Below are 26,990 nucleotides of genomic sequence, written 5' to 3' on the forward strand. Positions count from 1 at the left end.
CACTAGAGGGCACTTCCTGGTCCATAGCACAGGTTTTCTGTGCTATAGCGCCGCTGGATGCTCTCACGCTGTGTGAGGACCTCCAGCGTCGCTAAAATCCCCATAGGAAAGCATTTTCAATGCTTTCCTATGGAGAGGTCTAATGCCCATGCGAGGCATTGCCGCGCATGCGCATTAGGTTTCCCTAACCAGCGGGCGGGATCAGTCTCCCCCGCCGGCTGACTTAATGAAGGGGAGGAGCGGCCTCGGAGGAAGAAGCAGCGACGTAGGACATCTCGCTGCCTCTGGTAAGTGACTGAAGGGTTTTCACCCCTTTAGCAACCGGGGATTCGGAGGTGGGAGGGACAAGGGACCTGCAGTGCCAGGAAGACCGATTGTTTTCTTGGCACTGGAGAGACCCTTTAAGCTTAAATTGTTCATAGCTCCAGTTTCCTCAGTTTATCAGGACTATTGTGTTATTCAGTTTATAACACTAGATTTTCTTTTCTTTTTACACAAAAGTTATCAGCACACAGAAGTTCTGTGATGTGGGAATGGGATACTTACATAGTTCAGAAAGCGATTATGTTAGTGTAATGTAGTGTAATAAAGATTTAACAAAAAAAAAAACGCATCTGCACAACTATAGCATCATATATGCTTGTACAAACCATAGTACATTACGGTTTTAGTAATGCATAGATTAAATGAATGGTACAGTCTAAATAAGGCACAATTTAATAGGAATTTGTTTTCCATGAAACAATATTTTATCGTTCATTACAAAAAAAATTGTGCTTTATAAAAATATCTAGCAAAATATTTCATATTACATTACAATCCCCATTCAATATATGTATTGGAAAGCTCCCCTGAAATTGGGTTCCAAAAAAAAAAAAAAAAAAAAAAAGTGATTTAACATCTGTAAAACCCAGCTCAAAGCTCGAAATCAATTTCTATACAAAATAAAATAAAAGAGTAATTCAATTCTAACAGTTCAATCATTGTGATTCTTGATCCCCACATGTTGCATTTTCTTCACTGACAGCATTATCCACATGCTCCATTATCTGCAAAGAACACAAATTGGGACTGGTTACGGTTATTGTTTAAGTCATTTTTATTATCATAACAGCCAGTTAAACTAGCTGATTGTATGTTTCAAAAGACAGATATAAAATGTTGAAGTTCACATACACAGACTCAGAGCACCCGTTGCAGTTACATATTGCTTGTATTTAATCATATAATTTTGCTTAACTTAATTTTTAAGCTTACACTCAATGCTGCAGTCAGCGCACCTGTTGAATGTATTGTTTGACTTTAATCTTATGCTCTGATCTAACTTAAATGTCAGCTATCAAAGCACTCTCAAGCTTGTAACCCAAGTTAAATTACACTGCCATAGCGTAACAGCCTTGCTTTTCGTAATAATATTTAAAAAAATGTGCCGTTATCTCAAAGCCACATATGTGACCTTCTGTGTTATTGCTATACCTATTAATGTTGTTGTGGTAACATAAGATGTTCTGTTATTCCATGCACGCAGAAAATAAAGAATTAAAAAAAAAAATAAAAAAAAATGTTGAAGTTATACTTCGCCAATCACACATTCTCTGTTTAAAAGGGAAACTAAAGTGCCAGGAAAACAAAGTTGTTTTCCTGGCACTGTAGTTCCCTATAGTGTCCTTCTCTGTCATGCCCCTTCTATCACTTACTTGACTCCAGTGCCAAAGTCACTCGGCGCTAATTCAGGCTCTGCCTGTGCTCCTCTTCCTCCGCCATCAGCCAGAGGGGGAGGCCTAAGGCGCATGAGCGGCAATGGCCGAGCTCTCATTAGTTCTTGCCCCATAGGAAATCATTACACAATGATATTCAGCATCAATTAGGCGACCTGCAAGTCCCTCTAGTGGCAGTCTGGTAGAGGTGGAGTTAACCCTCAAAAGGTAATTATTGAAGTTTATCAAAAACTTTTAATAATTACCTTTGCAGGGTTAAGGGATCTGCGACTATGCACCAAGACCACTTTAATGAAGTGGTCTGGTTGCCTATAGTGCCCCTTTTAATCAGCATCATGTCTGCTTAGAAATGATTCTCCTGGAATGTTACAAAAGGGAAGCTGGAGTGATGCTGCAAGAATTAGGGACTAAGCTATAGGTCATCCCACAGCAAACGACAGTAGCAAGTGCATGCTTTTAACTCCTAAATGGTCTGCATTCTCTTGTATAACAATCCTATCTGGTCACACACACACACAAAAAACAAAATACGAACCACACAAAAGCACAAACAAAATTTGAGTCTGGCTACTAAGCAGACTAATAAAAGAGATGCTTTGGCTGGGTAAAGGGAATTGTGATTGTGTTGTATGGGATGATAGGGAGGGATCGACAAACAAATGGTCTGGAAATAGAATTTATCACATGAAACTGTACCTCGTAACCACCACCATTCCAAAATTTCTTCATCTCCTTCCTTATCAGAGCAATGGCAGAGCTGGTGATAAGGGTACATGGTACCAGATATAATAGGGCTGGCTGACCTCTCTTCATCACAATTAGAACTACAAATGTGATCACCATCCCTACGGCATAAGCTAAAATAAACCAAGCAAACACATTAACGACATAAATATTGGCATAATTTTATAAATCTCAATATACCATATGTGTGTTTGTGTGTATATGCATATATGGTCCAAAAATATAAAAAGATTATAAAAATCTACGCCAAATATGAAAATAACTTTGTAAAAAAAACAGAGTACCTGAACCACAGATGCCCACTATTGACACTACGCTGCTCCAGGGTGCAAAGAATGTTTTTAATCTACACTTTCACCCTTCCACTTAATTTTACTATTTGTAGGCTCTCATATCTACCAGCTAGCAAATATCTAGGCTGAGTTAGCTACGGTTTAAGACAGGACAGCCTATGAAACAGCTAATCTGGCCTCTCTCTCTTTTTGCACTATTTTCACTCTTAGATAGACTGGGGCTAGGGGCGCCTGGTATATGGGAATATAAGGAGGCCCCCTACTGTTGAAATACTGGAATAATATCCCCACTCATGTCTATTATGTTAGAGTCAACTAGTTATTATAAAGAAACAAGAGAGACATCTGTAATAGGCATTGACACTCTTGGGAGCTGAAGTTTATTTATGAGACTTATTTTCATTACAAATTGGAAACTGATACAATAAAGGCACTAAGTCAATATAGAATTTGGCATGTAATAAGATAAAATACTGGATTTATTGTATTTGTTTCCACAAAGTGTGATTTATCAGGAATCTGATTAAAAGTTAAAGGGACACTATAGGCACCAAACAACTTTAGCTTAATGAAGTAATTTTAATGTATAGATCATGCCCGTGCAGTCTCACTGCTCACGTTGTTTATGCACCCTAGTCACACCACCCTGCATGTGACTTGTAGAGTCTTCCTAAACACTTACTGTAAAGAAAGAGCTAAGGTTTAAAATTACTTTATTGCACATTCTGTTTAATTTAAAATTTCTCATCTCCTGTCCTATTAATAGCCTTCGAGACCCTGCAGGAGTCTCCTGTGTCTGATTAAAATTCAATTTACAAAGTAGAGGATAAAAACATCTAAAAGCAAGTTAACATCTGGCTGGAAATTAAACTTTTTTTCATCCAGGGGAGTTTTGGCTAGGCTGAATAAACAGAAACACAATTGATCTAAAACCTAAATGGCAGAGAATTGAGCAGTAAAACTGCAGGGATGTGATCTACACACAAAACTACTTCACTAAGCTAAAGTTGTTTTATTACCTCTAGTATCCCTTTAAGTATTACTAATAGCCACTTTTCAAGCCAAATACCCCTAGATCAGGGGTGGGCAATCTGCGGTCCTCCAGATGTTTTTGACTACATCTCCCATAATGCTCTTAGGGCCATAATGCTAGCAAAGCATCAAGGGAGATGTAGTCCAAAACATCTGCAGGGCCGCAGATTGCCCACCCCTGCCCTAGATCTAAATGGTGGATTGCTATGTACTCTGTCTCCTTTCTTTTGTCATTTAATTTTGGGCTAAGTCTGGAGGTGAGAAGAACTTATGATCATCTCACTAACAAAAATGATTATTTCTTTGCTAGGTTTAGACCACAGCCGCTGCTTCTATTGGTCTAGCATTTCCACATCTATGATAGCTCCACAATGTAGAATGTCACAGACTCGCAGGACCAGTTCAAGTGATCTGAGCGCACTCATCCCACCCATGTACCAAACTCCTAAGAATAATACCCTTGATCAGATGACGTGTATACAGTAAAGATTATATGCAACAGAATAAAAGAAATGAGAGACAATCCATTGTGCATATTTTGGGATGTTCTCTTCCACCTTCCTATTTCTTATGAAAAATCAGTAACATACCTATGGTGCATGAAATATAATAAACACTTGAAGAAGTTGTTCGAACATCAAATCTTCGGCAGTATGCTACCAATAAGCCTAGAAAAAAAACAAATCATTTAACAGAGTGATCTGTCTTTACGTTCAAAAACAATGTCCACAACAATCTGTTGCTGAAACAGTAGCAGGTCTATTAATCTTTTATTCTGAGCTCTCTTACTTAGTAAAAGATATACAAGAGCAGGGTTATTGAAAATTGTTGGGAATTTAAAGTGAATTTAAATGTAAGGCCAAAATAGCAAAGATGGGAAAAGTCAGCTATTCTTGGCCTTAAATGTGAAATTTATGCTGATTTCCTGACAATAGATACTTTAGTGAATATAGATACATGGGTGTATATGAAATAAAACATATTTGTGATAGTAGGGCACTTACATTTTTTTTAATAAGGAATACAAATGTTAATAAGGAATATTAAAGCCGCTACAACACTTGTGTGGGTCCTTCCCTTACGCCACACCAACAATATACAAAGTAAACCCAATATACTGAGTGACAAGAAGCTACGCTTACATATTGGTGATGGCTTTGTCATCTTTACGCTCAGTAAATGATTTTCACTTTAGTGAATAACCCAGATATTTTTCTATCTACACACACACACACACACACACACAATTGCTCCATAGCTATCATGTCTTTATGTACCTCAGGGCTCGACAAAGCCTTGGGTTTGTGAGCCTGTGCAGCCTCTGAGGTGACCGTTTGCCTGAGATTGGAGGCGAGCAGTCAGCTCAGGCTGACGGTAAGCTCAGGGAAGGCGGATGAATCAGAGGCAGCGAGGGAGCTGTAACGGACCACCGCCAACCTTGCTCTGCTCCCTCGTGCGCCCTCCAGTGAGCATTAATGTAGCACTTCTAGAGACTGAGTGACAGTCACTAGAGGTGTTACCAGACAGCAATGTAATGCCTTTAGCCTGAAAAGTCAGAGTTTACATTGAAAAGCGTGCAGTGACAGTATATAGGTTTCAGAACAACTACATTACGCTGTAGTGGTTTTGGTGACTATAGTGAAAAACATAGCAGGGGCCATGAAGTTTATTAAAAGAACACTATGACGTTAGGAATACAAGCATGTAACACTATAGTGTTCCTATAACTATGTAAATTACCTCTCACAGAGGTTTAAAAGGCAAGTTTTACTTCTCTTACGTGCTGTGGCACGTTGGTCTCCATGCTGGTGCTCCACTTCCCTGGCTGAAATTATCAGCTTCTATGATCTCAGTTTATCCAATGCTTCCCCATAGGGAAGCGTGGAGACTAATGCACATGTGCGGCAAAACACAGCACTGCACCTATCAAATGCTTTCTAGAAGAGTCAACGGAGCTAGAACAGGGTTTGAATCTGCTATAGGTGCTGAAGCATCTCTAGTAGTTGTCTTCCTTACTAGAAGTGTGTTATCCCTCAATCAAAACATTGCTGTTCCTGCAAAAGGGTAAGGGAGGGAGGGCTTTATATTATTTAAATAAAATGAAAAAATAATCAATCTCCCCTTGCAGGTGCTCTCTTGGTGCTGATTACAGATTTACATATTGCACTGAGCCAATATAAGAAATCCCGGAACAGAGTTAAAGGGACACTATAGTCACCAGAACAACTACAGCATAGTCACCAGAACAACTGAATTTGTTCTGGTGAATAAAATCATTACCTTCAGGCTTTTTGCTGTAAACACTGTCTTTTCAGAGAAAATGCAGTGCTTACATTACAGCCTAGTGATAACGTAACTGGCTACTCCTCAGGTGGCTGCTAGAGATCCTTCCTGGGTCATAGCTGCCTAAAATGCATCCAAACATTCAGTATCTCCTCCCTCTGCATGCAGACACGGAACTTTCCTCATAGAGATTCATTGATTCAATTCACTCTATGAGGAGATGCTGATTGGCCAGGGCTGTGTTTGAATTATGCTGGCTCTGCCCCTAAACTGCCTCTTTGTCAGTCTCAGCCAATCCTATGGGGAAGCACTGTGATTGGATCAGGCTACCACTTCTGATGTCAGCAGACTACTTGTTTTTCTGAGACAAACAGCATGCATAGTTACAGCTTCAGGCTTGAATACAGTAAGATTTTGCTATATTTATGGAGGCATGAGGGGCCCAGAGGGGCTAGATTGTGGTTTTAACACTATAGGGTCAGGAATATATGTTTGCGTTACTGACCCTATAGTGATCCTTTAAGTCGCATGTGCGGTGGGTGTAACGAGCTTCCAGCACAAAAAAGCAGGTTCCTCTTTATGTGCAAAATTCCAAGCAGGAAGGCTGCACATACAGGCTCCTACGACCATGACCACTTCTAAAAGCAGAAGGGCTCATCGTGATTTGGAGTAACACTTTAATTTAAAAGCAAATATAATTATTTTTTTTCTAAACTCAGAAACATATAGAGGATATTTTAGCCACTCACCAGGTACTATTATATCCCCAAACCCCAGTATTGAAGTAGAACCTCCACATAATTTATTTGCAGAAAATTCCATCCTTGGAACTCGAATGACCACAGGTAACTGGAAAACAATTAGAAATGTTAAACAGACACTACAGCCAGAGCAGACAAGATGTGTACAGGAAGAGGCAAGGGGGAAATCAGTGATGCATCCGAGATACAATTTTTTTTTTTTAACCATATAATACATTTCTCTTAGTGAAGGTATTGGGCATGCTAAAAAACAGTATCAGCAGAATGGATTCAATTAGGCAAACAGGCTGTTAATCAGGTATATACAATTTGATATGGGTGAAATGATTTGAGATCATAAACACAATGGTTTCAGGTTTTTAAAACAGAAATCCATTTGAGAGAGAAATACACGTTTACTATTAAATCATAAAAACTAGCAATGCATGATCAAGTATAAGTAATAGTGAGTGTTGAATTAAAAAACACATATCCTTGTGGTCAAGGCAGAAAGCAGCGTGCTATGTATATACATATATGTACACACCTCCATCCCAAACCATCAGCATGCTAAATCAGCAAGAGTTCTGTTTTAAAAGTGCAATGATGACAAACTGTATTTATTGCACTGTACAGTGGTAATACTATAACAACACTGGCCCAGATGTTTTAAAGATACACCCACAAATATGATTGAAGAGACAAATTAAAACCGTGAGAGATTAAGACTAAGAATCCATTCAAAATATTATTCTTACTTTCTCGTGGGTGACAATGGATGCACCGGGGACTTCCAACCAGTTCTCACCATTCTAGGATCAAACCCAAGTCAAAAACATTTAATATTGGATAGGGAGTAGCCAAATACAGGCCAGATTAAGGAATTTAGAGTAAACTGATAAAAACGGTGCATTAAATAAAAAAATAAACTCTTGTACCCACAGTAAAATCTTCCTATGCTAAACAGAATCTCTAGGACATTATCCTTCTCTCCGAGTTCTCCATTTGCACATTTTCTTAATCGTTTATTTGTTAAATAATCTATTACAACTGCAAACCACGTAAGAAAATGCCCGCCCAAACAATATAAATGATCAAAACGGTTAGATTAAAATGCTAAAATTATATCAATATTTTACAGAAACAGGTTCTTTTTTCTTTTTTTTTTTGACCATAGACATTCAAAATGGTCTGCATTTTATATTGAAAATGTATTTTGCAATCAAAATTTCATCAGTGAAGCAGCAAATATATCAAAACCATCTGTTTCTGATTGCCTCTTAAGTCAGCAGCAAATCGCAGGGGTTCTTTGCTTTTAAATCAGTTTCTCTGCAGTTATTCCCAGTGTGAAGCTGTTCAACTGGTTTATTTCAGGGATATTTTAGACATCATCAGACCTGCATGCATCACATAGACTCGACGTGAAGCAGCGCAGTAGCATTTTTTAATTGGTGGATCAGCGACACATTTAACAGCAGGGAGCAGAAAATGTTTTAAAAACAATGTCACCCTACATACACACACAGTTGAAAACCACAACAAGCATAAAGAGAGACTTTAATCACCCCCCTCACCCCACCACATCCCAAGTTCAGGCTTGAGCACATAATAGATCACCCCTTGGGCACACTGAGGTTATACAACACAAATATGGACAAACCTCTTAAAGGAATTTCTTTAAGCACCAGATGGGTGAGTAACGCAAGTAAGGTAAAGACAAAAAAAACAAAAAAACAAGGATGTTTTACTTAAGATACAATTAGGCACTATAGCATGGAGGAGATAAATTGCATTTAGTAAATAGGAAAATGTTTGTTTCTTTATTTTCCCTAATCTTTAGTGCTGGCTATCTGGCATTACTTTCAGCTTTAGCAGTACTACAAGATTTGCTGCATAAAGCAGATGGATGCAACATTTGTCTATACAGCTTCGTTGGAATCACTGTGACTAACGTTTTAACAATTGGCACCCAGAAACTTTACCGTATCATTAACAAGTCGGAAAAAAAAGAGATCCAGTCTGGTTTCTGTAAATTATGTGCATATCTCAAGGCACACACGTTCATTCATTGACTGAGAGCACCAAATGATCCTGCTTCTGCAGCAGCCAGATGCACATCATTGGCCATTACAGGACCCTTGACGACCAATAGGGACCCAGGTAAGAGGGTAAACAGTTGCCCTCAGTATGCCCTTCTCATCTACTCCTCACATCAGAACCTCAGTGGGTTGTAGTGGCTATGATGCTTGGAGTAACCATTTAAATTAAACATCTGTATTACACAATTAGTAAACCCAGATGCTATAATTAAATTATTTAATTTTAATAAATTGAAAAAGGAACGGGAAAAAAGTTGAGCCAATTGTAGCAAATACTCCTAGATGGAGGGTAACCCCTGTAAATAAATCAAAGGAAAAGGCGAGAGTATTAGGAGTACTTAAATTGGTTGACCTAAATTTGTGGAAATATGATTGTTCTTAATCTTCTGAAGATAAATATAAAACGAAACTTGTACTAGATATAAAGTAAAAAAAAAAAAAAAAAAAAAAAAAAAAGGGAAATATATACCTATATAATAACAAACGAAAATAAAACAATAAGTGAACATAAATATAAAAAAATATTGGAAAACGTCTACTAAATAGTGCCTAAAACACCACAGGATTATGCAACTATAGAGATAAAGTTTTGTAGACAGTCCAACAAGAAATAGAACGTAGATGGTATAGAGGGGTCAGGGAACCTCTACATAATATCCTGACCACTTCATAAGTCGATCTAACTGTTAAATACAGAAAGGTGGATACACAGTCTTTTGATAAATCTGACGGGCCACAGAGATAGAATCTGGGGGAAATTCCTTACAAAGGATAAACCATCAGGGAAGGTCTGTTCTATAAATCCCCTGTGATAAGACCGATACTGCTACCAAAAACAACTGTAACAATGTATCTATATGAACAACCAGTCTCGGTTAGTGGATTGAACTGGTAATAACAGGGAGAGACACAGGAGTAATATTTTCCTAGACACCAATGTAGAATACTTTCCCTATTGTACCTACGAGGACACCCCTTAATGAGATGATTGTCCCTGAGCTACTGGTAAGTAATAAACCTCCCCACAATTCCCCGAAAAATTTAGATTTTTAGCATCTCTGCAGTGTCCGTCTAACAGGGCAGGCATAGAAAAACCAGATAACTGCATTCTTACCGTGCTGTTAGATTATGTCTCGGTCAGCATTTGAACTTATGTGAGCTGTTGAGCCCCTGACGCGCGTTTCACTTATTGTTTTATTTTCGTTTAGTATTGTATGGGTATATTTTTTTTACCCTTTTCTTACCTTTTTAGATCTAGTAAAAATTAAGTTTTATATTTATCTTCAGAAGATTGAGAACAATCAATTTTCCACTTCTCCAGATTTTGGTCACCCAATTCAAATACTCCTAATCCTCTTGCCTTTTCCTTTATTTTAAATAATGATGGAACATTTATGACAAGCTTTCTTTTCTTCATAATTTCAAAATAGGAGTGTATATTATTTTACATTTTGTATTACATAGAAGTAGATTTAAAAAGAAAATACCTTCTCTGTGTTTCCTGAAGGTCCTGCTGCAACTTCTACCATAATACTCTCTCCATTCTACAAAACACAGAAAAAAAAATGTGCAAAGGGACAAGCAAGATGGCAAAACAATTCTACAGGACCACAGGCATGAACAGGAACACATGCATTAGGTTAACACCATGACAGTCTGTTCTTGATCATTATACAAAATTACCAGTAAACCTACAAGATACGCTGTCAATAAACGCTCCTGCCAAGGGCAACTAAATCTCCGCTTTAGCGGAGTTTAAATTTTTTTTTAGCTCTGCCATTCTGATGCAAATTTGGAAGCTTGTAACCAGCTTATGGTTTATAACTTAAAAGGACACTCTAGTCACCAAAAGAACTTTAGTTTAATGAAGCGGTTTTGGTATATAAATCACGCCCCAGCAGTTTCACTGCTCAATTCTCTGCTATTTAGGAAACAAATCACTATATTTATGAAGTCCTAGTCACACCTCCCTGCATGTGACTTACACAGCCTTTTTAAACACTTCCTGTAAAGTGTCATCTAATGTATACATTCTTTTCTCGCAAATTCTGTTTAATTTAGAATTTCTTATCTCCCGCTCGGTCAATAGCTTGCTAAAACCAAAAGGAGCCACCTGTATGTAATTAAAGTTCAATTTAAAGAGCAAGAGATAAAAAGTTTTAAAAGAAAGTTACCGTATATACTTGAGTATAAGCCGACGCCCCTAATTTCACCCCCAAAAACTGGGAAAACGTATTGACTCGAGTATAAGACTAGGGTGGGAAATGCAGCAGCTACTGGTAAATTTCTAAATAAAATTAGATCCCCCAAAAATTATATTAATTGAAAATGTATTTACAGTGTGTGTGTGTATGAATGCAGTGTGTGTGTATGAGTGCAGTGTGTGTGTATGTGTGTTGCAGAGCCTTGGTGGGGGGTGGGCATTTTTATTATTATTATTTTTTTAATTATTTTAATAATTTTTTTGTTGTATTATTATTTTTTATTTTATTATTATTTTATTATTATTTATTTATTTTTTGTCCCCCCTCCCTGCTTGATACATGGCAGGAAGGGGGGCTCTCACTCCCTGGTGGTCCAGTGGCATTGGCAGTTCAGTGGAGGGGGGCTGGCAGGAAGCGCTTACCTATCCTGCAGCTCCTGTCAGCTCCCTCCTCCTCTGCGCCGGTCCGGTCAGCTCCTCTGTCAGCTCCCAGTGTAAGTCTCGCGGCCGCACTATGACCCCGCGGCTCTCGCGAGACTTACAGTGGGAGCTGACAGGGGAGCTGACAGGGGAGCTGACCGGACCGGCGCGGAGGAGAAGGGAGCTGACAGGAGCTGCAGGAGAGGTAAGTAACAGCTCTCTGCAGCCCCAACAGCCCCATTGTCTGCATTATGGCAATGTAAATTGCCATAATACAGACATTGACTCGAGTATAAGTCGAGTTGGGGTTTTTCAGCACAAAAAATGTGCTGAAAAACTCGACTTATACTCGAGTATATACGGTACATCAAATTAAAAATGAAGGCATTTTTTTATGCAGGCTGTGTCAGTCACAGCCAGGGGAGGGCTGCATTAACCTAATCAAAAATGATTTAACACCTAAATGGCAATGAATTGAGCAGTGGAACTTCAGAGGCATGATCTGTACACAAAACCTGCTTCATTAAGCTAAACTTGTTTTCGTGACTATAGTGTGCCTTTAAATTCCAAAAAGATTGCTTTACATTATAAAACACAAAAACGACAGCCTATGATTGAAGAGGGGCACAGTGACATTTATTAATGTAAGTATTTTTACACAATGATGAGACAGCTAGAACAGAATACCACAGGACATAGACAGATTTAGATAGAGGTCCAGGAACATGAAGCAGGGAGTCTTATTTAGGAACAGTGCACAGCAACGTTTCGGACCTAAAACTAGAAGATCTTTGTTTAGGTCGAAATATTGCGCTGTTGCATTTTTGATCCAAAAAAAAAAATCTGCTTAATCTCTGCACCCTGTGAGTGCATGAAACCTCTTCTTGGATGTACAAAAAAAAAAAAAAAGTTTGACAAAGGTTCATTTTAGGGCTGAACTGCTGCTGTACACTGTTCCAACATAAAAAATAAAATACAAACTGCCTGCTTCAGGAAACTACTGGGTGTGCCTGGGCTTTTTTCCTAAATTCCCAGTGTGGCTTTGGGGTTTCCCCTCCCTACCTTCAGTACCTAGGTGGGCATACTACATTATTCAACGTGTGCACTATTCAAATTTAATGGCAAGTCTAGCTCAAATTAGAACAGAACTAATGCACAGAAAACAAAACTAAAAAAAACGAATGGCAGAACAAGATGGCATGACTTGACATTGGAGGGTGCACGGCTGAATGGGCAATGTGAGCGAAAACAACTTTACAGAAAGGGTTGTAGAGGCCTAGATTAGACATCCAGTGGAAGTAGTAAAGATTAGAAAGTAATTGAAAATATGTGGAATGTATTCAAAGCTATCTGGAAGAACTAAAAAACAAAATCATTCTAAGACTTTGCAATAGACAGACGGGCTGATTTTCTCTAATCTGCAATGAATTATGTGTATATACAGCATTCGACAAGTTATACACAAACGTTTTCATACCTTTGTAAAGAATGGAGTTATAAAGACAAAGAAAACATCATACACAAGCAGAAGCCCCAGCAGTATGACACATGCCTATGGGAGAGAAGAATATAAAACACAAACACTGTGAAAAAGTAATACATTTATCTGTACTTCCAAGTCAGAGTAACTAAATAAAAACAATGTGTCAAAGATTTCAACTAAAATGACTGTGAAAACAAAAACATTACTATTAACATTATACCTATGTAATTTCTCAAAAAGATAAGCACTTGCTCTATATTAACCCCTTTGCAACACTGCACAGAAATTTTCCATTATGAGAGTCCTACCCTTAAAGGGACACTGTAGGCACCCAGACCACTTCAACTCAGTGAAGTGGTCTGGGTGCAGTGTCTCTTTTGCACTTATTGCTGCAATGTAAAACAGACCGCCACTGGGGGTGCTTCCGGATTCCTATGGGGAGGTCTAATGTGTGCACGGCCATTGCCACGCATGCGCAGTAGGTCTACCCTGCCGGCTGACATCGGCGGGGGAGGAGCGTGGCCGGAGCCTGACCCAGTGCCGAGCGACATCGACGCTGGATTCAGGTAAGTGGCTGAAGGGGTTTCAAGGGGGGGCACTCCAGGATTCTCTAGTGCCAGGGAAACGGGTTTGTTTTCCTGGCACTGGAAAATCCCTTTTAGGGCGTACAATTGAAAATGTCTATCATGTACTAAAATAACAAGCTGGGATGGGTCAAAGTTAGTGGGAAACAGGCATTTAATGTTACGCTTATTAGGGGTGAAAAGTATAAAAAATAAAACTAAAATAAAAAAACACACCAAAAACATTATTTAGCTAAAGTGTATTTGTACACCAGGATTAGGACATTTAGTGGTGAGGAGCCATATAGAATTTTTACAGTCAACTCTGAAGCAACAAACACTGTCGCCAAACAGAAGGTGATGCCGGTGACTACTCTTGGCCAGATTGTGCAGAGACCTCAGTATAAAGTGCTGATTCTCCTGGCATTGCTCATGGCGCATAATATGACTGGATACCCCCCTTATGATTTCACACCTGAACATCCTGTTCACTGCCACTCCTGTTCAATCAGGCTGACTTGTCTCACCATAGATCACTGGATTTTATGCAGCAATTATTGGGGTTGATATCTTAGAGGAGGTTGTCACCCAGACTAACATTTACACTCTGGCACAAAACTAGAGTCTCATTGCCAGAAAAGGGTGAAGAAATTCTGGACACCAACCATGCTAATGATGCCAAATACCCAGTATGTAGTACTCTCATGTTTCACGTTTCATGTTTATGAGTAAGCCCAGTGACAAGTCGAAGTGCCCCCAAGAAGTTCACCCACAGTATGATCACCTATTCAAAATATGCTCCCTAATTTCCCAATTTGCCACTCCTCCTCCTCACCCCCAAAAATTGTATTCATGAAATATAAGGGAACGGGGTGCAAACAAAACATAATCATCAAAAATAAATATCAATAAGAAAAAAAAGGGAGGGGGGGAGGTAGTTGCTGTCTGCCTGTATGCACTGCTGGCACTAAAATAATGACATCCGAACGACAATCCACAGTGAACACACTTGCAGGGTCGCAGTTTGTGGCAGATGGAAAACTAAATAGGTGCCATTCTGCCTTAAGCATTAGAACAAGCATATGGGGGGGGGGGGGGATTGGAGGGGGTGAAATAGTTCTGACCAATCAACTGCTGCAACCATACTTAATCATGCGAAAGACCAGGACATGGTATAAAAATAAAAAAGTGGGCATTTATTTAATGCAGATGGAAACCCACAATGCCTTTATCCTATTTGAAAAGGCAAATGCTCAACTGAAGCATACGTTTCTGAAACTTCAGTTTTAGCTCATTTCTGGTCTGCACATGGAGTGCCAGAGCTGGGCATAGCAGCAGAAGAATTGAGGCAGGTCACTTCTGCTTCCAAATTCCACCAACCCTTAAAACGAAAACCCCCAGAAAAGGCGCAGGGTGCGTTACCAGAAGGGCATAAATTTACTGCTCTGGTTGCCCTGCGTAGCCTGGCCTTTGCATTGGGAATGGTTTTAAGGTTTTCCACACTTTTAAGGTTTTCCACACTAAAATTTTTTTTACAAATCTGCTACAATTTGTAGTACATAGTTTTAAAACTTACCTTGAAATTCGGCATCTTGAGTGTTTTAATAAAGTTAAGGCAAAAGGCGATTCCTAGTATATCTTGTAATATCCAAATCCACCTAGATAAAAATGCAAATCATTACAGGTTGTTATGATGACTTAGGAAGGCATCTTTTATAAAGAACTAAAATATAAAGGCTACAAACTTTTGGCAATTAAAAAAAAAAAAAAAAAATTAAAAAAAAAAAATCCATTCTGTAATGAAGTAGCATGGAAATGTATTAGGTAAATTTGCTAATAGACATACACACACAAAAAAACTGTGGTGCTATATAAAAAGACTGGACATCACAGGTTGTGTTTGCAGCAGTGGTGTATTCTGGTTGTGTGCTGCCCTAGGCATGACAAAACTCAGGCGCCCCTCCTCTTTCGTTCTAAATTTCACTTCCTGTTAAAAACTAACACGGCTCTTTGTCTGACACACACGCCTTTATTGATGCATACACTCACTGATACATATACAAAGTCACCAACACACACTTTAATTAAACATACACACACACACACTCTCACCATCAGACACACAACCACACTCTCACCATCAGACACTACCACACTCTCACCAACAGACACTACCACACTCTCACCAACAGACACTACCACACTCTCACCAACAGACACTACCACACTCTCACCAACAGACACTACCACACTCTCACCAACAGACACTACCACACTCTCACCAACAGACACTACCACACTCTCACCAACAGACACTACCACACTCTCACCAACAGACACTACCACACTCTCACCAACAGACACTACCACACTCTCACCAACAGACACTACCACACTCTCACCAACAGACACTACCACACTCTCACCAACAGACACTACCACACTCTCACCAACAGACACTACCACACTCTCACCAACAGACACTACCACACTCTCACCAACAGACACTACCACACTCTCACTAACAGACACTACCACACTCTCACTAACAGACACTACCACACTCTCACTAACAGACACTACCACACTCTCACTAACAGACACTACCACACTCTCACTAACAGACACTACCACACTCTCACTAACAGACACTACCACACTCTCACTAACAGACACTACCACACTCTCACTAACAGACACTACCACACTCTCACTAACAGACACTACCACACTCTCACTAACAGACACTACCACACTCTCACTAACAGACACTACCACACTCTCACTAACAGACACTACCACACTCTCACTAACAGACACTACCACACTCTCACTAACAGACACTACCACACTCATTTATTGTATTATTTGCTTACATTATGGTGTTATTTTGATTTATTTCTTCCCTGGGGGTCCAGTGGGGCTGGCAGGGCAATGCAGATGGTCTGGCAGGCGCACAGTTCAGGTGGGCGGCGAGGGAGCTCTGACCCTCCTGCTAAGCTCCCTTGTGCACATCTTAGTGATGCCGGAGCGTCGTCATATTCCGTTTCCGGCATCACTGCAGTGCGCAGGGAAGAGCTCAGGGGACAGTGATTCCTCGTCCGCCCGCTTCCCACATCAGCGTATGGCTGCTTCGGGGAAGGGGGCCCTGTGGCCAGCTCCTGAGCCCCCCAGGACAAGAGGCTGACATGGTATCTGCCGGGGCATTTGGGTGCGGCTTTTTTTTGCCATCCCCCTTTAAGTGCCTTGCAAGTGTGGCGGTAAATACACCGCTGGGTTGCAGGCTACTTAAAAATAATAATAAACAACAACATTTAAAGGGTCACTCCACGCATCATAACCAATTCAATGATTTAAAGGGATTATGGTGCGGGGAATCTGTATCTGCATTGTTTCGCTATGAAACGCATAACAAACAAAGTTTACCTCTAAGCTGCTGGTGGTGTAACGCCGCCTCCCACCACATCATTAGTCAAACTGGAAGAAGAGTTCTCGGTGGCTCAAGACAGACATTGGTGCCAGACAGCATGCCCCCGTCCACTCAGCCAAACCCTATCACTCCAGGGAGGGGGAGTAACATCTATAGAGTATCAGGGTGCAGGGAGAAATTGGACTTTGTGCTATAACACTGGTAAGATTAATCCGACTTATTTTTTTGGGGGGGTGGAAGAATAGTGTGAGGGATCAGATCTGTCCCAGACCTAGCAGGAAAGCTACCTGTGACGGCCAAGATCTCTATTACACCAGCGGAACATACTCAACAAATGGTAAAAGGCTTATTTGTGTTTTAGAATGCACCTTCAAATGCTAGATACTCCCAACAGGGGATTCGAGCATGCTACAGTGCCAGCCAGAGCTTAGGGCATGCACACAGCTGGTAGGCTGCATGCAGGTTGCTGTGACATAATCCATTTTTATGCACACTACTATGAACAATTTTGCTTTGATGTTCCAGTAGGCTAATAGCAGTATTAGCTTTCAATATCTGGACAGGTCAGAACAACACAATGCCTATTTATAGAAAGTTTCTAGTTGTTACCAGAGTTTAAAGAGCTATTCTGGTTCCATTATCACATACCGATCTTCATTACGGAATACAGCCCAAGTCACAGATACAGCTATACAAAAAGCTGCCAGAATAAGGAGCCTCACTTCTGCGCTTTTACTGAAGCAGGAAATTCTGTTTAAATAGAAAAAGGCAAATATTACAGTATGTTAAATGATACATCTATATCAAACATATTTTGTTCAGTAGCCAGATTTCTGAATACATGGAAAAAAAGAAAACGGTCATGTTTTGATATATCAATGTGTATTATTATTACAAAGAAGAAAAAAAATACATTTTGTGTTCTTGTTCTGTGGCGACAGCCATTTTCAACCCCTCTTTGGTAAACATATCTGCCAAGACCATGCACAATTTGATGTTCTGAAACCATCCCAGAGTGCATTATTCAGATGCCTGCTCTCGGGTGAAGTCAAGATTTGCGAATGCCAAAGATCAACTATTAATGGATAAGCAGTGCTTCCGATCAAAAAGTCTTAACGATAGTGGCCCTCCAGAGGCATTAATACACGCAATCTTTTACTTTCAATAACATAAAAATGTCATGTTTTCTAGCAAATATGTGCAACATCCTGAACAGTATTATATTATCTCTAGTCTCACATCTCACAGTGATGGTTAAATTCCAAGATATTTTCCTTATATTAAGACACGGCTTTTTGTGAGTTATGGTGAAATTTTTGTTGCAATCTAGTATGCAACTTCTCATGTTTGCAGTATTGGCAAAATAATTTAGTCAGGGCACAGTTAAAGTGCATCTGAAAACCATTTCAGATGTTATAGTGTGACGTCCCCACGATCTCATTTGCACCCAGAAAAAAAAAAAAAAAAAAAGATGGCCTTGAGGAATCACGCAGAGGACAATATTATGCTTTGATTTTCAAAAAGTTAGAAGACTACACTGTGTGCGATTAGTATATATTGTTTAGTAATGATGTAGTATACCACCACAACTAGTGTAAGTTTTAAAATAAAAATGATAGTAGTTATTATTATATACATATAATAAGTCAATACCTGCATTGTCCATATGGGATGTTATAAATCAACGCAGACAGGCAGTTGAACAGGCTCATTGCAGATGCCAAGCAAAAGACCGCAATAATAACGTATACTAGAAACACAAAAGAGCAAGTGTCATTTTCAAAGCAATGAACGTGGTTAAAATGAATATGTTCAATGAGCTTCATGTAAAACATCATGCTAGAGATATACTTGACGTTTGTAAGCTTCACGTAAAATGTTACATAATTGTTGTGCTAATGACATACTTAGAGCACCCAGGAGCATCACACAACAATGTGTATGTAATTTACACTACATGCACAGGCGCATTATACGTTTGGAAAATGTGAGTTGTATGTTCAGGTGTATACACATCTCATGTATCCCCAATGTGAGTTGTATGTTCAGATGTATACACATCTCATGTATCCCCAACGTGAGTTGTATGTTCAGGTGTATACACATCTCATGTATCCCCAACGTGAGTTGTTTGTTCAGGTGTATACACATCTCATTGACTGATATAACGGTTTATCTAGAATATTATCTGTAATTTGTCTAGAACATTTAAATGTAAATTATGACATTTTTAGCAATTAGGCAGGCATACTGTTGGATAAACTCGTATTGTCAATAAAGTGGTTTAAAGGGATACTACGTGCAGACACTGATCTCCTTTATAACATATGTTGATATTGCATTTATACACAAATATGGAGCTAAAAGGTCACGTTTGAGCATCCCTTGTTTGTGGATGTTGCTGCAGAAGATACAATTCCTAAAGAAACCTTGAAGCATCAATAATAGGCTGAGATCTGACCGCCAATCCTACCCCACTTTCAAGTCATTGTAGTTTCCCATAAACCTACGCAGTAGCATTCATAAAGCTAACTAGTGTCTCCAACAAGGCTTCTGTCAATGCATTTCATAATTCAAAGTTCAGACTTTAGCTGTAACGTGGAAGTGGTAATTATGTGGTTTTATGCCTCAAGGCTTCGGAATTCATTTCCAAGAGCTCCTAACAGTGGGATGACACTGATTCTCACATTACAAAAGAATATATTTCTATTCAAGTTGTTATAACTCAACTTCTCAAAAAAAAAGAAAAAAAAAAAAAAAAAAGAAGAGGTATACTTAAATGGCATCACTAAAGAAAAGAATATATATTTAACCGTTACAGTTATTTTACACATTTAATACACAGTCATTGACCGAATATCCAGCAACGGTAAGGGTATCCGTGATTATTTATTTTGTAATAATACAGTCACTGTCAGCTCAACTGATGTATTAAGATTATCATTTTTGTGATATGAGAAAAACAGTTTTTACTTCGGTTTTTGTTTTTAAAATCAAATGTCTGATATATTAAAAACAAAACCAAGCACACAAACCAACAATGGCTAACCGAGAATCACTAGTTAAGACGAAGACTTCCACTGTTTGGGTCTTACCTAACCACTCATAGAAGTAGTAGAGCAGTAGCAGCATTGCACAACATACAACAAAAAACAGGACAACTGTGAGAGGAGTGAGTGTCACATTATCATCCTTTTGCTTCTGCGTTCGTATTTCACTAAAACCAGATGAGGGCCTCAGATCTTCTCTAAAATGGAAAAAAGGAGTAGGTTAAAAAAAATAGCTTGGAGTTCTACGAGAAGCACATAAAACAGGCGTTTTCATACCAGATTCACTGTCAAGCATGCACTGTTAAATGGGCACTCTAAGCACCACAACTATTTTAGCTTCCTGAGGTGGTTTTGGTGTATGGATCATGTCCCTGCAGTCTCACTGCTCAATATTCTGACATTTAGACGCTAAATCACTTTTCTGTTTATGCATTTCGAGTCACACCTACGTTGGCTAGGACTCATTTAGCCTCCCTACACACTTCCTGAAGAGTCTACATTGTTTAGCTTCCCTTATTACACAGTCGGTTTAATCTGCTCAGTGTAGGAGCCTACTGTGCATGATTAAAGACCAATTAACAGAACAAACTTGCTCTCAGATGTGATTGACAAGGAAACCATTTTTTTCACGTAGGCTGTGTGAGTTGCAGCCAGGTGAGGTGTGGTTAGAGGCGAGCTGCATAAACAGAAAGAAAAGCAATGTAACGCTTAAAATTTCAGAGAAATAAACACCAAAACTACATGTTTAAGCTAAAGTTGTTTTGGCAATTAGAGTCTCTTTTTAATGATTACAGGGGAAATTGGAGCTACGGTGTATGAAAAGTGTTTACATTCCATATGTTGAACTGGAATGTTAAGATTCTATGTCATGACCAGTTTCTATAGCTACTACCTGGCCTGACAGTTACTCTATAAACTGAACCTCTTGTCTATCTTACCTTACCTTTTCAAAATATAACTTTCTAATTGTAGAAGTATTGAGAGTTTGTACAATATTGTCACTTTTTTGTAATTTAGCTGGTAATGTTACAAGGAGGCTACATTAATACAAAGCAAACACCAGAACAACTAGCGTAATAGTTTTACGTTTTAGTTCTAGCGTTTACACTGCTTTCAAAACGCTACCACTAGTGGGTATCACTTGCTAAGATAGGTGATTTTAAGTAACCGTGTAAAATGTAAAACTTGCGCTGTTCCTTAATCTGCATATGATTAAAACAGCAATGTGGTAATGGTGGCATATTCCAAGCTTCCCTTCTTTATCTGTGCTTGTACAATTTATTCACCATTAACCAAAAAAAACAACATGATTTCTCTCTTTGATTAGGTTTGCTGCCCATTTAGTACTTACAGTTCTGACAATCCACTCCAGTAACCTCCAAGTGCCACAGTGAACACAGAAATTAGAAAGATGATCAGCATGCTGTAATCCAACAGCGACGATTGTGGAGCATAGAGTGTGACATTAATACTGCTACTAAAGACCTATAAAAAAAAATAAAAAAAAAGAAGTTAACACCATACTACACTGTGCCACTAAATTAAATTCTGTTTTACTCTAGCACATGAAACATGTTAGGTTCTTATATTCTTGTAATGTCATCAAATAAAAGGGCATTGATCATTCAAATACAAGTTGAGATGAACACATGTCCTCTTTAAGGAGGGCCCATATAACAAATAAAAGTACATGCAAAAACACAGTGTTAAATGGTACGAAAGGGAACTCCAATGACTTGGTAAGTGTGGACCACCCAATTTTATGACACCGTACTTCATAAACGGTAATATATAGCCTAACTATTCCTTTTTTGATGAGACATTTTGGGACAAGGTTTCATTCTCGGCCCCTAGGTTTACATTATTTATAAATGATCTGCCTAATGTCTACATATCCTCAAATGTACACATGTTCGTAGACGACACAGTAATCTATGCAAGCAAATCCGATCTACCGCAGCTTGAGGCTGTGCTCCAAGACCAGTTTACAGAGGTAGAAAAGTGGATCACAAAAAACAAACTCTTCCTAGACACTGACCAAAATTGTCACAATGATCTTTGGAACAGTACCTAAATTACACAAATTACACAATTCCCACCTATCCATCAAAACAAAATCAAATAGCACACTGACCGCAGTCCACTCTTTCAAATACTTGGGTACGTTGTTAGACCCCCAATCTATCTTTTGGCCTCCACATAGAAAAACTTGCATCTAAACTTTATCCAAAACTATCCAAAACCTGTACATAAACAAATCCTGCCTAAGCCCTACAGTAAAGGAAAGATTGTACAGCAAATGCTGATGCCAATCATTGATTATGGGGATGTAGTATATGCACCTGCACCGCAAACCCACCTTAATAAACCTAATACATTGTATAACTCGTTCTGCCGATTTGTGCTACAATGTAATTACATGACCCACCATTGTAACATGCTAAAAGAACTAAACTGGCTGTCGCTGGAATCCAGACGCACCTTTCATCTTTCCAGCGTTGTGTTTAAGAGCTTTTCTGGGAAGCTCCCGCCCAACCTGAGCAGAATGCTCTCCCCAGCTGTTCCCCACCTCCTATAACCTCCGATCCAGTACAAACACTTTATTTAGTCTACCTCAATACAAAAAGAAAGCAGCCCAATCCTCCTTTTCCTACAGAACACGGCAATTATGGAACGACCTCCCGCACAATTTAAAATCTTCCCCAAACCTAAAGTCCTTTAAGAGATCCCTCTCTACATACCTCAAACAGAATGCACCTGTCATGGTTCATTACATATTTCCTACCTGTTCTATGTTACATTTTGTATATATTGTGTATTAATATTGTTTTTGTATTTTATTGTGCCCTATTCTATCAAGGCAATGTTTTGTGGACCCAGGACATACTTGAAAACGAGAGAAATCTCAATGTATCTCTCCTGGTAAAATATTTTATACAAAAATAAAAGTTAGTTATCTGGCTGTGGTAAAACTACAAATTCAACTTAGCAATCAACTTCAAAGAAAAGGTATATTTTGTAACTACATATGTATAACTGGAATTGTCCCTCTACAGCTATTATGAAAATACATACTGACTGCCACTCTTCTGTGCAATATTCAATTAATCTATGCTATTAAACTAATGGCCTAGGACAAAAATGGCTAATATCAGCCCCTCCAGATGAAGTCTAACCGCTCATAAGTCTTGACTAAATACCAGCACTCTCTAAATGGTACAAGAAGTTCCAGAGATTCATATAAAAGAAATATACCTGACCAGAGAAAGCGTGATAGAGAGTAATAAAAAATAAAAAAAACAGATTGGAAGAGATTATAGAACACCTGAAGTTTGCATTTCAGAAACCTACCTGGCTCATGCCCATTATGTCTTCATAACCCACAAAGGCAATAGGGATTGTCAAATTTTCATACCCACTTTTGTTTTCTGCCATGCGAGGCTGTAAAAGAGAAACATTTCATTAGGATTATATATACTAGAAAAAAACTAAACATCAATATGGTTCTAGATACAGACAAGAGATATTAGCAGAAGGGATGCACCGACATTTCGGCCGAAAATGGGCCAAATTTGCAGAAAGAAAAAAAAAAAAGAAAAAAATAATTTTTTTATATATATATATATATATATATATATATATATATATATATATATATATAAAATTTTTTATTTTTTTTTGTAGTGCATAGTTTAACAGATATGCTTGCATTAACAATTCAGATGATTATATATCACAATGAAAGATAGTAATGATAACATGAAAAGTCAAGAATATTGCACTTGGGACGGAGGGCAAGAACACCATGGGACGGGGGAGGTGCGGAAAAGGACACCATGGGACGGGGGAGGTGCGGAAAAGGACACCATGGGACGGGGGAGGTGCGGAAAAGGTCACCATGGGACGGGGGGGGACACCATGGGACGGGGGGGACACCATGGGACGGGGGGGGACACCATGGGACGGGGGGGGACACCATGGGACGGGGGGGGACACCATGGGACGGGGGGGGACACCATGGGACCGGGGGGGACACCATGGGACCGGGGGGGACACCATGGGACCGGGGGGGACACCATGGAACAGGGGGGACACCATGGAACAGGGGGGACACCATGGAACAGGGGGGACACCATGGAACGGGGGGGACACCATGGAACGGGGGGGGCACTATGGAACAGGGGGGGACACTATGGAACAGGGGGGGAGACTATGGAACAGGGGGGGAGACTATGGAACAGGGGGGGAGACTATGGAACGAGGGGGGACACCATGGGACGGGGGAGGACACCATGGGACGGGGGGGGACACCATGGAACAGGGGGACAGGGGGACACACACCAGGGGGACAGGGGGACACACACCAGGGGGACAGGGGGACACACACCAGGGGGACAGGGGGACACACACCAGGGGGACAGGGGGACACACACCAGGGGGACAGGGGGACACACACCAGGGGGACAGGGGGACACACACCAGGGGGACAGGGGGACACACACCAGGGGGACAGGGGGACACACACCAGGGGGACAGGGGGACACACACCAGGGGGACAGGGGGACACACACCAGGGGGACAGGGGGACACACACCAGGGGGACAGGGGGACACACACCAGGGGGACAGGGGGACACACACCAGGGGGACAGGGGGACACACACCAGGGGGACAGGGGGACACACACCAGGGGGACAGGGGGACACACACCAGGGGGACAGGGGGACACACACCAGGGGGACAGGGGGACACACACCAGGGGGACAGGGGGACACACACCAGGGGGACAGGGGGACACACACCAGGGGGACAGGGGGACACACACCAGGGGGACAGGGGGACACACACCAGGGGGACAGGGGGACACACACCAGGGGGACAGGGGGACACACACCAGGGGGACAGGGGGACACACACCAGGGGGACAGGGGGACACACACCAGGGGGACAGGGGGACACACACCAGGGGGACAGGGGGACACACACCAGGGGGACAGGGGGACACACACCAGGGGGACAGGGGGACACACACTAGGGGACAGGGGGACACACACTAGGGGACAGGGGGACACACACTAGGGGACAGGGGGACACACACAAGGGGACAGGGGGACACACACTATGGGACAGGGGGGGACACACTATGGGACAGGGGGACACACTATGGGACAGGGGGACACACTATGGGACAGGGGGACACACTATGGGACAGGGGGACACACTATGGGACAGGGGGACACACTATGGGACAGGGGACACACTATGGGACAGGGGGACACACTATGGGACAGGGGGACACACTATGGGACAGGGGGACACACTATGGGACAGGGGGACACACTATGGGACAGGGGGACACACTATGGAACAGGGGGGGACACTATTGAACAGGGGGGGACACTATGTGACAGGGAAGGAGGGGGGAAAGAACACTAAAAAAGAGGGAAGGGAGAGAAACAATAGAGGGGGAGAGGAACATTAAGGGGGGGGGCACTAAAAGAGAAGGGACATTTTACATACTAGATTAAATTCATTAAAAAGTCTAATATTTATAAAATTACAGGAAACTATTTTTTATTTTTAAAAAAAAAAATCATTTGGGGGAAAAGATCAATTTTGGTTTCGTTTTTTGGCCAAGGGCATCCTGAATTTTCGGTTTCGGAGCATAATTTTACATTTTAGTGCATCCCTAATTAGCAGATGACAAATACTGTCCTAATGAAAGTCTTATGGTTTATGTAACGACCAGTCGAATAGAGGCTGTGAGTGAATTATACACACAGACATTGATCATAGGCTGATTTCATGTCAAGGTCATCAGTGATCATAGCTCAAGAACATACCAGTCTGTCTTTGTTTGTAACAAGCAGCATTTTAGCGCCATTTTCCTGTGCAATTTTGGCCTTGTCCAGAATGGAGCACTTCCCAATAATTACCACGACTGCCTTGTCCTTCACACCTGTTGTGAGAATGTCAGTTTTAATACACAAGTCCACTGAACTCCGGTTTTCAAGCTTGTAAGAAGTCTAAATAAGAATAAAAAGAATAAAATTAATTAATACATCTAAACGCACATTCAAATGATCTCCTTCATAAACAATTATTTAAACGTCATGAAAGTTATTGCTAACATTTTGATCATTATTGAGTCTTATCCACAAACGCCATGCTTCAAAATGAAAAGATTTCTTAACTATTTTCTGGAAAAAGAGAATCTGTTCTATACTTAATTATTATTAAAGAACAATTTAATTCAAGTTACCAATATTTCATGTTCAATATTAAAGGGATATTCTAGTCACTAAAACAACTTTATCTTAATGAAGCAGTTTTAGTTTAGAGATCATGCTTCTGAAGTCTCACTTTTCAATTCATTGCTATTTAGAAGTTGAATCACTTTTGTGTCTGTTTATGCAGCCTTAGCTACACCTCTCCTGGCTGTGACTGACACAGTCTGCATGAAAAGAAAATGGTTTTCTTTTCAATCAGATGTGTTTGTGCGTGTATCTCCTGCTCTGTAAATTGAACACTTTTTTTTTTTTTAATTCTTTATTTTAGTAGTGCATTGTTAAGTACATATGAAACATAAACATGTCAAAAAGGAGCAATACAGAGTGTAACAGGCAGTAAAATTATACACGTTGAGAGTGCTGCACGTTTTTTTTTTTTTAAAGGGAAAGAAAATATTAATGAATAGTGGTGTTCAGCGTTTTGGGTGGAGAAGAGTGAAGAGTGTATTCTCATAGGCTTCGCACCGACTATGGTTATGAGGTACATAGATTCAGTATTGAGGTGATGAGCAGATTACAGCTTGCTGGTGGGTAGGGGATCTAGACCTATAGATAAACATGCATGCAGACTGTAGATGCGCGTTATTTAAGGCCAGTATATAAGCTGGCAGCTGTAATTGAGTATATAGAGTAGAGCGGTAAA

The 26,990-nt window shown here is 40.3% G+C and overlaps 1 protein-coding gene across 2 annotated transcripts in view; it reads right to left on the bottom strand.

Annotated features, from left to right (window-relative positions):
- Positions 1–238: 238 nt before the first annotated feature.
- Positions 239–26,990, bottom strand: part of SPPL2A (signal peptide peptidase like 2A) — a 52,947-nt gene continuing 26,195 nt past the window's right edge. The window contains exons 3-16 of one of the 2 annotated variants that reach the window (XM_063449018.1): positions 25,901–26,083; positions 23,410–23,499; positions 21,410–21,543; positions 20,104–20,255; positions 18,662–18,758; positions 17,657–17,758; positions 15,155–15,236; positions 13,010–13,084; positions 10,397–10,453; positions 7,569–7,622; positions 6,820–6,919; positions 4,378–4,455; positions 2,415–2,575; positions 239–1,049 (exon numbers count right to left, since the gene is read on the bottom strand). In XM_063449018.1, the coding sequence (XP_063305088.1) occupies positions 981–1,049; positions 2,415–2,575; positions 4,378–4,455; positions 6,820–6,919; positions 7,569–7,622; positions 10,397–10,453; positions 13,010–13,084; positions 15,155–15,236; positions 17,657–17,758; positions 18,662–18,758; positions 20,104–20,255; positions 21,410–21,543; positions 23,410–23,499; positions 25,901–26,083 (1,434 nt within the window). In that variant the 3' untranslated portion in view covers positions 239–980. The remainder of the gene's footprint in view (positions 1,050–2,414; positions 2,576–4,377; positions 4,456–6,819; positions 6,920–7,568; positions 7,623–10,396; positions 10,454–13,009; positions 13,085–15,154; positions 15,237–17,656; positions 17,759–18,661; positions 18,759–20,103; positions 20,256–21,409; positions 21,544–23,409; positions 23,500–25,900; positions 26,084–26,990) is intronic. The other variant, XM_063449019.1, reaches the window with a different exon arrangement.

Source organism: Pelobates fuscus, chromosome 3 (genome assembly GCF_036172605.1).
Source record: "Pelobates fuscus isolate aPelFus1 chromosome 3, aPelFus1.pri, whole genome shotgun sequence".
NCBI lineage: Eukaryota > Metazoa > Chordata > Amphibia > Anura > Pelobatidae > Pelobates > Pelobates fuscus.